Here is a 12158-nt window from a genome sequence, read left to right as displayed (position 1 = left end):
ATGTGTGTCTTGGTGCCTCGAATTTCACCATTAGAGACTTAGTCCTTTGTCTCTGTGGTCTTCTGGAGTCCCCGCTTAAAAGGTGAATGGGAATTTCAGAATGTGGCCTACAGAGAAAGGAAAAAAGAGACTGCCCCACTTTTTCTAGGGGGTCCTCTGACTTCCATTATTCTCAGGGTCTTGCCTTCCTCCCCATCTCTTACCCTTTGTGCTTTCTGAAGAACATGGGGCCTGCTTTCCTGTTTGAAAAAAATCCCTGGGCCTGGGAGGAAGATGGGGAGAGGAACACCTGGAAAGCCCAGTGGGAGGTGGCCGGGAGCTGACCCAGCTCTCTCCCCACCAGGCCCAGGGAACCAGCCTCTAGGTGGGATTTCAGCAGTTCTGTGCCACAAAGCTTCGTCCGCCTGCCCAGGACAATGTCTGGACACCAAGCGGGCCGTCCCAGCACCGGCAGCCGCAACGTGTCCTTCATGGCCCAGACTCCAGGCTGGCCCCACGGCCCCAGCATGACCGGGGCGAGCAACCCCAAGCGCTCTCGGACGCCAAGCGGCTCCGAGGCCAGCAGCAACCATTCGGAGCCCACCAACAGCCCGGGCTCCCCCAGACTGCCGTTGAGGAGAATCTGCATGGGCCGGCCCTACAACTCCAAGTGTGTGGAGACAAGTCACCTGGCGAAGGGCCCCAAGGTGGCCAGAAAGCCCATGTGTCGCGGCAACCCCTACTGCCTGCTCTGCACAGATCGTCCCTCGGGTCCCTCTAACCCCACCTTCCTGGATCAGCTCATCAAAGGCATCACCTACCTCGACAGATCCACCAATGCCTTCTACAGCAACTACCCTAAGTCCCTGAACCTGCCGAGGCTTGCAGCCAACTACCTGGAACGCGCCGCCAACTCCATCCACCTGGACCACCTGGACCACGCCTCCCCCCGCAGTTATTGTAACCACAGCAGCAGAGCGGCCGCCTTCGACTACCCCTGCGGCAGCACCTCCGTGTTGCCGTCCGGAAGGGCTGTCAACGCTGTGCAGTACGTGGATAACTCTGCCAACACGAGCTGCTTTCCCGGGTTTCAGGGCCAGAACCTCACTCCCATCCTGCCCCAGAGGCCAGGGATAAAGCTGCCTGAGCTCCCTCTGTTCAGCAACGGGATCTTTTCCTTAGGTCGCCTGCCCAAGTTCTGGGAAGCAATCCGCTCGGGCTGCAGAGCCCCGGAGCCCATCTCTAAGCCCTCCAGCTGGTGGTGACATCGACACCAACTGTGAAGAGGGCACGTGTCCATCCGGTCGCGGCTGCGGAAAATAAATTGTCTGTGGCAAAATGCTCCTTCCAAGCCTCCACTGGGGTAGGGGGAAGCCATTTAGATGGAGAGGATATACACTTAAGGACCTACAAGGTTGGGAAGGTCAAGGTGAATGGGTGAAGGGGGCGAGTGGTAGGCAGTGGTGGAGACCACTCACGCTAGGGGGAGAGGGATACCTCATCTAAACCCAGCTCTCAAACAGGTGGTTGCCTTTTCAAGAGAACCCAGGAATCTGGTTTTCTATATATTAGCAACAGATTTGAAAATAGCATGGTGCTGGGATTTCCCTGGTGGCCCAGTGATTAAGGAGCTTCCCTGATAGCTCCATTGGTAAAGAATTCGCCTGCAAGGCAGGAGACCCCAGTTCAATTCCTGGGTCGGGAAGGTCCCCTGGAGAAGGGATAGGCTACCCACTCTAGTATTCTTGGGCTTCCCTGGTGGCTCAGCTGGTAATGAATCCACCTGCAATGCAGGAGACCTGGGTTCGATCCCTGGGTTGGGAAGATCCCCTGGAGAAGGGAACACCTACCCACTCCGTTATTCTGACCTGGAGAATCCCATCGACTCTATAGTCTGTGGGGTCATAAAGAGTCGGACACAACTGAGTGACTTTCACCAGCAGTTAAGATTCCGCCCTTCCATTGCAGAGGGCGCAGATTCGATCCCTAATTGGGGGACTAAGATCCCACATGCCGTGTGGCACGGCCAACACGAAACAAAACGCAAACAAAAATATAGTGTTCCGGAGGCTGAACAAGAGCGCTTGCAGGCTGCATGAGTGAGGCCTGCAGGTCTGAGTTTGGGACCTCTAATTCATACGCTGAATGAATCACCTGAAGTGAGGCTGGGAAGCTTCCTAGCCTCGGCTGAGGCTGTTCATTCCCAGCCACTCTTCACATTCTTTGTTTGCTTAAAGGATTGTTACTGACTCCCTATTCATATCCTTTGCCTTTCAGGATTGTCATTGGTTTTAGCACAGCTCCACGTGAGCAGAAAGGTAGACGTAGCAAGGACGGGATGACGCTGATAGCACGCCCTCGCAGAGGACTTACCACGTGGCAGGGGCTGTTCTCAGTGCTTTTTGTATTTTTGTTCTTTTGTGTCTTTTTTTTTTTTTTTTTTTTGGACTGAGGCATGCAGGATGAGAAATCTTAGTTCCCTGACCAGGGCTAACATCCGTGCCCCTTGCCGTGGAAGCATGGAGTCTTAACCACTGGACCGCCAGAGAAGCCTCTATTTTTGTTCTTTTAAAGATGAGGTTTTAATGACCAGGGTCCAGGGTGGATGTAGAGAAAACCTTGATGGCGAATGTGAGATGCACTGGAACAGTCAACCAGGGATGGTTGCAGGTGAATGGACGGCCCTTCCTGGGATACTCTGCAGAGAGAGGTCTGTACAGGCCAGGTGAGGGCTGGAAGGGTCAGAATGAGGTAGTCCCCAATTTCTTGGTGGCGCTGTCTGGGAAAACGTTCTTTGGGCCACTGAGGGCTCTAAACCTTCAGAGACTCAATTGATTTGGGTGCTGAAGAATCAGGCCCCACAAGGCACTCAGTTATTCACCATCTTCCTGCATAGAGGACTCTAGAGACTGGATTCCAAACTCTTTTGGCCACCCGCCTGCCCTGAGACCTTGGGGACATCACTTCCCCTCTCCAGGCTTCTGTTTCCCCTTCTGTAACATGAGTGGGGTTGTTCCGACGGTCTCTTCAGGGACCTCAGACTTAGATATTTCTGAGTCTCTCCTTCTAGCTCCAAGCCAGGCCTGGAGCTTCCCGAGCTGAGAATTGAGGGTGCCTCCACCCGAGAATTCAGGCTTCCTCAGTCCTGACCATCTTCCCAGGCTTCCCAGGGGCTGTTCATGCCCCATTTCTTTGTGGCTCTGAATTTCAGGCCCAGTCCCTTCTTGCAGGAGTTGAGGGCCAATAAAAGCAACTCAGAATGTGGAGTGGTCTAATCTTGAAATGATGCAGAACCCAGAGATGGACCAGGTTCCATGCTCTTAGAGGAGGTGCTGGCTGTGGCCGAGCCCTGTGGCCAGGCAGAGAAGGCGGCAAGTGTGAATCTCCATGAGACTGACACTGTGGTCCCAGGGCAGAGGAAGCAGCGAGGCACCGAACCCCTAGCCCACTGACTTCACCTCCACTTTTGTTCCATCTCTGGAGGACCGGGAAGATCCTCCCGGGCTCCAAAGCTCAGCAGGGCAGCCGCTCTTTCCTCTGCTCTTGCACCCCTTCTCTCCCCAGGAAGAAGACTTTGGCCTTTGTCTGGTGGGTTCTCAGGCCCCCAGTAACCCATTCCCCAGGTGAACATTCACAGGCGTGCAGAGCACTGGGTTCCATTTTGGTCCAGCTCAAGAGATAGGTCGGGTGTCCTGATACCTAAACCATGTGTCTGGCCACTCAAAGGCTTCCCCTTCTTGCCCATATTTGCCTTAGAGTCACCTCTGATTCTCCCAGAGATGCTTGCCTTCAACACTGTCCAATTTCACCTTATCAGATTATAACGCCTTTGCCCAGGACACTGTTCTTGGGGTCTCCAGTATCTAGCCCAGTTCTGGCTCACAAGTGGGCCTCAGTTATTATACTGATGTGGATTACAAGGCCTCGTAATTGAAAAGGCATTGGAAAAGACCCTGATGCTGGGAAAGATTGAGGGCAGGAGAAGAAGAGGATGACGGAGGATGAAATGGTTGGATGGCATCACCTACTCAATGGACGTGAATTTGAGCAAACTCTTGGAAATAGTGAAGGACAGGGAAGCCTGGCATGCAGCAGTCCATAGGGTGGCAAAGAGTCAGACACGACTGAGCAACTGAACAAGGCCTCATGCCCAATAGGTGTTCAGTACCCTTAACTATAGGTACTACTGACTCTCTAGAAAAGACCCTGATGCTGGGAAAGATTGAGGGCAGGAGGAGAAGGGGACGACAGAGGACGAGATGGTTGGATGACATCACCGACTCAATGGACATGAGTTTGAGTAAGCTCCAGGAGTTGGTGATGGACAGGGAGGCCTGGCATGCTGCCGTCCATGGGATCACAAAGAGTCGGACACGACTGAGTGACTGAACTGAAACTGAAAACCTTAACTATTATTACTTTCAGAATAATGACAGTGTCCCTTATAATAAGGGACACTTATATGTTATTGAACATATAATTAATGTTCAATAACTGATAATATTCATCATGACAGCCAACATTTATTAAGCTCTACAATATACTCCAGGCATCGTTTCAAATGCTCTGTGTGTATTAACTCAATCATCTCATCGATCCTCCAAGGAAGAATTGCCCCTGTTGTATAGATGAGGAAGCTGAGGCATAGAGTGTTCAGGTATAAATGATTATGATGAAGATGGCTATAATCACAGAACACAGGGGCTCTTAAAAGAATGATCAACATTTTCATTATAGAGTACTATGTGCCAAGCAGGCACTCAATAATAATATTAGGTTGGCCACAAAAATTCATTCAGGTTTTTTTCCATAACATCTTACAGAAAGAAACCAAACTAATTTTGTGTCCAACTCAGTAATTATCTTCAGGATTACAACATCTTGCAAGAACTAGGTGCTCTGCAAATGCATACAACGGGTGATCAGTGAACGAGAGATGTCAGTGCAGAGCACGGTACATAGTGGGTGTTCAAGTTTGAAGGTTCAGGATTGGGTGGTACCCAAAAGGGACAGGGTCTCTGCGCTGGCCTTACTGTTACCAAGGGTAGAAACTCAGTACTCAGGATTCTATCCCAGCAGTCACTCAGCCCAAGTCCAGAGAAAACAAGGCTCTTAGTTAGAGAAGGCCCTCTGTTCTGTGTGGCCATGCAGAGGCCACAGAGAGTGCCCCGGGTCCACTGTCCAAGCCACGCCTCCGTAGGAACCATATAAACAGGAAGTTGCATACCAGTTGCAGAACAACGCAGGAGCCTACTGTGCTGCCCAGGTTGTGAACAGAGCAGCGTGTGTCTCCGAGGCTGAGGGTGGCCCAGGGAAGTTCTTCACACCTACAGACGTATGTCACTATCATTGAGCACCCGCACCGTACGTCAGACATGCCGCCAAGACCTAAAACATAGACTCACAGAACTCTCTTCCTTGCCAGCCTAGGTTAGTACCCATTTGACAGAGGGGGAAACTAAGGCTCAGAGAGAGAAAGTGACATGCCCAAACCCCAGCAACTGGTAAATAGCAGAGCTAGGAATCCACCCCAGGGCTCAGCCCCTCAACATAATGCCCTTTCCATCCAAAGCACAGTTTCTTTCTTAGTATTTATTGAACAGATTCCAGGAGAAAGAGGGGGGAAATCATAGCCTTCAGAGTATGCAGAAATTTAGACAAAGCAAAGATGGTATTTAACCCCTGAGGTTTGGGCTGCTCCCAGCACCAATGTTCTGAACAGGGGAGCATTCACCTGAAACTCGCTCTTCCCAGGAAACGGTAAAGGGAGGAATTTCCTGAAAGCCCACCTGTGGTCTCAGTTGCCTAACCCACTGGTCCCTGCCTCCTTTGGCAACAGTATAGTATAGTTGCATGATATTAGAATTCCTTTTGTTTATTTAAAACAATCCAATGTGGCCCTTTTCAAACAGATCATCTGCTAGAATGATGCTATGCTTCTAGAAAATAAATGCATTGTGTTACCAAGATGCATGTTGGAGAGACACACTCATCCTACTCCTAACCCTCATCCCACCCTTATCTTTCCTCATCTCTGAAGCTAACCCTCTAAGCCTTGGCCCACCCCACTCCTCATTCCTGAGGCCCACTTTATCCCTCCCTATCTCTTCTGTCTGAGCATGACTGCCGCTTGCTCTACAGAGGAAATAGGAGTGGGCAACACCCTCCCCACCAGTTGCATCCATGTGGTCCTTTTTTAACTTGAAATATGGGGAGAGGCAGAGCCTCCGATGTGTGTTCTGCCCGAATTGGTACCACCATTTTTGGCAAACTCTTTTAACAGCCTCCTGGGCCCCTCCCAACAAGGCAGGAATTTCTCATGAACAATTGAACAAAGCCGGGAACTCAGGGAGAAGGCACAGGACATTCCAAAAGGATTTCTCTCAAGCTCCCAAAGACAACATGTGGGAACGCTGCAGAGGGCACAGAGCCCAGCAAAGAAAAGCATGAAAGAGACGGAAATCTGCCCAGTGGGAAGGGCAGTGTGGGCCGGAGGAGGGAGCAAGGGGCCGGGGTCGGGAGGCCTGAGTGGGAGGCCGGCCGCTGCCACTCATGACCCTGCGCAGGCTACCCCACCTCTCTGGCCTCAGACCTGTGGTCCCTAAGCTCCTGAAGGAACTGCAGAAAGTAAACCCACAGACGTGTACGTATCTGCTTATAGCAAGGCTTTATGAGCCACGGAGACCTGGTGTTTGTGTGTGTGTTAGTCTCTTAGTCATGTCCGACTCTTGGTGACCCTGTGAGCAGCAGCCCACCAGGCTCCTCTGTCCATGAAATTCTCCAGGCAAGGATACTGGAGTGGGTTGCCATTTCCTTCTCCAGGGGATCTTCCTGATCCAGGAATCGAACCCGGGTCTCCTGCTTTGCAGGCAGATTCTTTACCATCTGAGCTACCAGGGAAGCCCTACAGAGACTAGAGACAGCCCAAATATCCAATGATAGGATAGGGTTAATGAATGATGGTGTGGTGATGAGACAAGATGTCAAATAATTATTAGAAATATTATGTGCAAAGTCAGTTCGGAGTCGCTGGCCCACAGATTGCTAACAATTACCATCTGCAATGAAGAGCTTGTACCAGATTGTAAATCTCTGTGCCGCTTCCAAAACGGACCAAGTATTTCAAGAAAAAAATAGTGTCAGCTGAGCTAAACAAAGTGCTTAACTGACATAGTCGATTTACACTCTGAGCAAGCTTCTTATCTTGTCTCAGATTGGTAATACACAGTTTGGGGACTGGCACCGGTCCACAGAGCCATTTTTAAGTAGCCCTGGTCTTGACTGACACATCGAACTGTGTTTAATGAAAATGTTAAGTGAGAAAAGCAAGACCGGAAATCTTTAGCATATGCCAATCACAGTGGGTGAAAACGCCCATATGTGTAGTGACAAAGGAAGAAAAATGAACATTTATGGAGTTCCAACTTGCAGCCCCCGCACAGACATCTAGAGCTGAAGCAGGGGTGCATGGGCAGGAATGTGAGGGGGTGTATGGAGGCCATAGGAATTCCAGCCTGGCTGGAGGGGTGTGGGGGCTCCAGGGACAAATTCAAATTACAGAGACCATTTATGGTCAGCTCAGGAGCCAGACTCTGGGGAAGTGTCTGCAAGACGTGTTCTGAGAAACACCCGTCTTGCGAGATGTTGAAAGGTTTTTCCAAAAAACACGTGGGTTCCATTCTAAAATATGTTGAGGAATGCTGAGTTGAGCAGAGTTGGACACGAGGCTTTCTGGAGGCCTGCTCAGAAACTTTCCTGTGTTGGGTCCCTTGGGGTGGCCATGGTGCAGGAAAGAGAACAGAGTTCCCAAACTTCTGGACCAGGGAACCCCCTTTCCAAAGAGCATCTCAGAGGGCCAGTGATCCGTGAGGTACAGCGTGGGAACCCTCCTCTGGACCTGGGCCCCAAGGTGGAAGCTTAGCAAACAAAGCAATTGATAATGATGAAGGGTGGTGGGGAAATAATAGGAGGGAGAAAGAGGGGGTCAAACCCAAGGTGATTTTCAGAAGCCTCACACTTCTGCCTGGGCAGAGCTGAGAACAACCCAGTGGGAAGCAGAAATGGGAACAGTTCAGAATGCAGGTTCTAGAGTCAAACAGACACAAATCCTGGCTCCATCCTGTACTGACTGTGTGATACAGGCAAGCTGCTCCACCCCTGGGGCCTCAGTTTCCTTGTCTGCAAAGGGCAGTAATAAAATACACTCACTTGGCCTACAGCCTGGGACTGTAATTCAATGAGATTCAAGGCTGATCAGACTGTGATGGGAGCTGACCTTTGCCCCGAGCACAACCAGGAAGGGGGGAATTTACGCCTTGTGCCATGCTTGAACCAACTTATTCTTTCATTCAGGTGAAACTTTTCAAGGACCAGCTCAGCCAGGCACTGTGCTCTTCACAGGGGATACAGTTGGGAACAGGGTGGAGACCAGATAGTCATGCTCCCTGCCTTACTTTTGTCTGTCTCTTCATTCCTCATAGTAGATGGTCTTCCAAGTGATTGCAGTTGTCAAAAATGTTAAGAAGGAGAAGCATGGGGGAGGGAGGTTGTGGGAAAGCAGAGCAATCTACTCTGGGAGATTGGCTTCTATGGTGACATGAGGTTTGAACTGAACCCTAAAAGAAAGTTAAAAGAAAAAGAAAGAGAGAGCACCAGGTTGAAAGGGGGTGGGTTTTGGGTGAGAGTCACACTTACGGAGGAGAAGGAAGGACATGTGCAAAGACCACAGTGGGGGAGGCAAGCGGCTGGAGAGCTGGCTTGGACTGCATCTTCCCACCTTGCAAGCGTCCCTCTGTCTCCATGATCTTTCGCTGCCTGCTTAGAACCGTGTCCTCCCTCATCTTCTTCCTCTTCTACACATCGTCTCCTTATCCCCTCTCTTCCATCCTCACTCCCTTTCACACCAATTTCCAGTTCCACATTCTCACCCAGGTACACATCCTTACCCTGCCGGCATCTGATTTCTGACACAGGGGTTGGAACACACGTGCGTGGTAGATGTTTACTTTCATTGCTGGATGAAAGGCACCAGCACTAGGCCAAATGGCGCCTGTGGTCATGCTCTCAAAAGGTACCCCCTCCGGGCAGATCTAGCACCGCAATAGGCCTCCCTTGGCTGCATACACTTGTTCAGTGAACAACCCGCCCCACCGTCCATGGCAGCCCTGAATGAATAAAGGAATACAGGAGGAGTGAGAAGCTCTGAGGCATAGAAAAGATTTTGAGTGGGAGAGGAACCCAGGGGAAGCTGAGTTCTATTGGTTTAGTAGTGACAGACGGATGAACCACGAAGTCTGTACTCCCCCATCAGATTAGAGATCCTAGATCAGACTCCTGTTTTTCAGAAGCCAAATTGTTTGGCTGCTCTCACCTCTCCAGATTCTGGTAGTCTTTCCTTATCTAAGGAACTTTCTGTGAGACTTGAGCTGTTTCCATCCCAGAGAGTGTGGCCAGGGCCCAGAGTTGTGAGTACATACGCAGTGTGATTATAGGTGCCTCCCCGGCTCAACTGGCGTCTGCAAGGCCTTGCCTTTGCTCTTCTTCAAAGCCATATGAGGAGATAGCCAGACTGTAGACAAAGCAACTTGAGAACATTTACTAAAGATACCAAGGACAGCAAAAATAAAGCAGAGCTGGCCAAATCCCTTAGTGGGAAGGAGAGGATGCAGAAAAAATAGGGGGATGACCAATCCTCCGGGAGGCGGAGTTAGCCTGGAACTTTCTCGGCAGGCCATGCTTCCTGCCCTGTAGTCAGCCCCCTTCCTGCCAGTCTAGTCAGCTTTGCCATCTCCTTCCGCAGCCTTTTAGGGAGCAAGACTTATAGCTGAGATTTAGTCCTGACTGCGCATCTACAAAGAGCTACTTGTTCTCCTTTTCCTTTGCTTGTGAGCAAATCGCCCAAGAAGCCGAGGCTTTGGGACTTAAAGGGCCCGAGGTAGGGAACAGAGACTGAGGCAGCTCACAGAATGGGATTTGTCATGGATGCTGACCCTCCACGGACTAGGCAAGGCCTTGGAAAAATCCTGCCACCGAGGCTGGCCACCTGCCAGCTCTGAAGTCATTGGAGTTTTGTAGCCTTCCTCATCAGACAGGGAGTTCCCAAGTGCAAGGCTGGACTCCCCCATCAGACTTTAGAAGTCCTTGGGGGCAGAGGTACACCCGGCCTTCAGGCTGAGAGCAACCCTGGCTGCAGAGACTGCACCTCCATCAGACTGGAGCCCCCTGAGGGCAGAGTCGTGTCTCCCTCTCCAGATTGGGAGTTCGCTCAGAAACAGCAGTGAAAGAAATGGTTGCTGCTTATTTAGGGCTTACCATGTGCCACAAACTGACTTTTTTTCTAAGTTTTAAATTTTATTATTTACTTGGCTGCCCTGGACCTTAGGCGTGGCCGTGGGGTCTGAACTGTGTCGTGTGGGACCATCTTTTTGCTGCAGTGTGCCGACTCTCTAGTTGTGATTCACAGGTTTAGTTGCCCTGAAGCATGGGGGACCCTTGTTCCTCAACCAGGGATGGAACCCACATCCCCTGCATTGGAAGGCAGATTCTTAGCCACTGGACCACCAGGAAAGTAACAGGAAACAGTTCCTTTTAAAAAATAAACATATTAATTCATTTGAATCCTCATAATGGCACTGTGACTCCCAAGGTCTTAACGTTATTCTTCTTGCCCAAACGATGGACTGGAGTCATGGAAAGGTTGAAAAATTTGTTCAAGACTGCACAGCGAGGCAGTACAGACAGGATTCTCCATCAGACTGAGAACAACCTGAGGACAGGGACTGTATCTTCCCTTTTCTCTTCAGCAGATTAGGGGTTCACCAAGCGCCAAGATCTGGAGAAGGAAACGGCAACCCACTCTAGTGTTCTTGCCTGGAGAATTCCATGGACAGAGGAGCCTGGCGGGCTACAGTCTATGGGGTGGCAAAGAGTCGGGCATGACTGAGCGACTAATACACACACAAGCACCAAGATCAGGGATCCCTCCTCTGTCCACCTCTACCTTCCTATCTGGACCAGAAACACTTTATTCAGTGCTGTGTCTGGTATCTGGCTTGGGGCCAGGGAGCTGGCCAGACCACTGTGGATGTCCTGTCTGCTCCTTACAGCTCTGAGCTGGTTTCCTGGATACGTCCCACAGGGTGGAGCAGAACCTAGTCTTTTGGAGATGGGCATTTATCTAGGTTGGCAGTGAGAATGCCAATATTTTCTCAACCCCCTAGGTGCCAATCAGGATGCCAGTGTTTTTTCATCTCCTGGATGGAAGGCTGGAAGCCTGCAGGCCCCTATCACAGGGAACACGCCTTCCGGAGCCAGGCCTGGTGCCACCCAGTGAGCTGGACATTTCCTTCTGTCCACAACTCACCTCAATTCTGGCTGCAAACCCAGCCACGAGTCTCTGGAGCCTAGCAACTCTCATAGGAAACAATGGAAACTTCAGGTTTCTTCTCCTCCCTCTGTCATTGCTCAAAACATTTTCCTGTGTGACACACACACACTCACACATCCCAGTTTTCTCTCCACCCATCAGCCTGGGTTGCCCTGGAAATTTTCAGGCAGAGGAGCCCACGGCCTGGGGAGGCCTGGTGTCAGGGCCGTGTGTGCTGTCTGTGGGGCTGTGTCATCAGGGACTGCCGTCAGTCCCAAGCATCTGTGATTGGGGCTTTGGCAGTGTTTGTTTGTGTCTGGGCCTGGGCCGGTGTGTCTCTGGCACCAGGGCTAGGATTTCTGTGAATCAAAGTTGATCTGTGAGTGACAGGAAAATGGTGTGTCAGGGGAACCTCAGTTTCATATACAGTGTCCTCTATTAGGCACTGTGGTTAGTGTGTGAGAAAGCATAAAAAATGCAGGTGCTGTGCACCATCTGATGCGGAGAACTGACTCACTGAAAAGACCCTGATGCTGGGAAAGACTGAAGGTGGGAGAAGGGGACGACAGAGGATGAGATGGTTGGATGGCATCACTGACTGGAAGGACATGAGTTTGAGCAAGCTCCAAGAGTTGGTGATGGACAGGGAGGCCTGGCGTGCTGCAGTCCATGGGGTCGCAAAAGAGTCAGACACAAGTGAGCGACTGAACTGAACTGAGCTGAGCATGTGAGAAATGTTGGTCTGTATGTGAACTGTGAGACCTTGAGGGGAACCCGAGCATGAAGACGGCATTTAGCTTCCTATACTGGGATT

General features: G+C 50.9%; 1 protein-coding gene across 1 annotated transcript; it reads left to right on the top strand.

Moving 5' to 3' along the window:
- LOC102188368 lies at nt 417–1244 on the top strand. The gene has a single exon (XM_013972051.2). The coding sequence runs from the start codon at nt 417–419 to the stop codon at nt 1242–1244; it is 828 nt and encodes a 275-aa protein (XP_013827505.2).

This window comes from Capra hircus, chromosome 2 (genome assembly GCF_001704415.2).
Source record: "Capra hircus breed San Clemente chromosome 2, ASM170441v1, whole genome shotgun sequence".
Taxonomy (NCBI): domain Eukaryota; kingdom Metazoa; phylum Chordata; class Mammalia; order Artiodactyla; family Bovidae; genus Capra; species Capra hircus.
Note: the sequence above shows the minus strand (reverse complement) of the source record. Positions and strands in the feature narration are given on the sequence as shown.

What these genes read in the sequence shown, in the direction of transcription:
- LOC102188368 (XM_013972051.2), top strand. Translation starts at nt 417, where the DNA reads ATGTCTGGACACCAAGCGGGCCGTCCCAGCACCGGCAGCCGCAACGTG.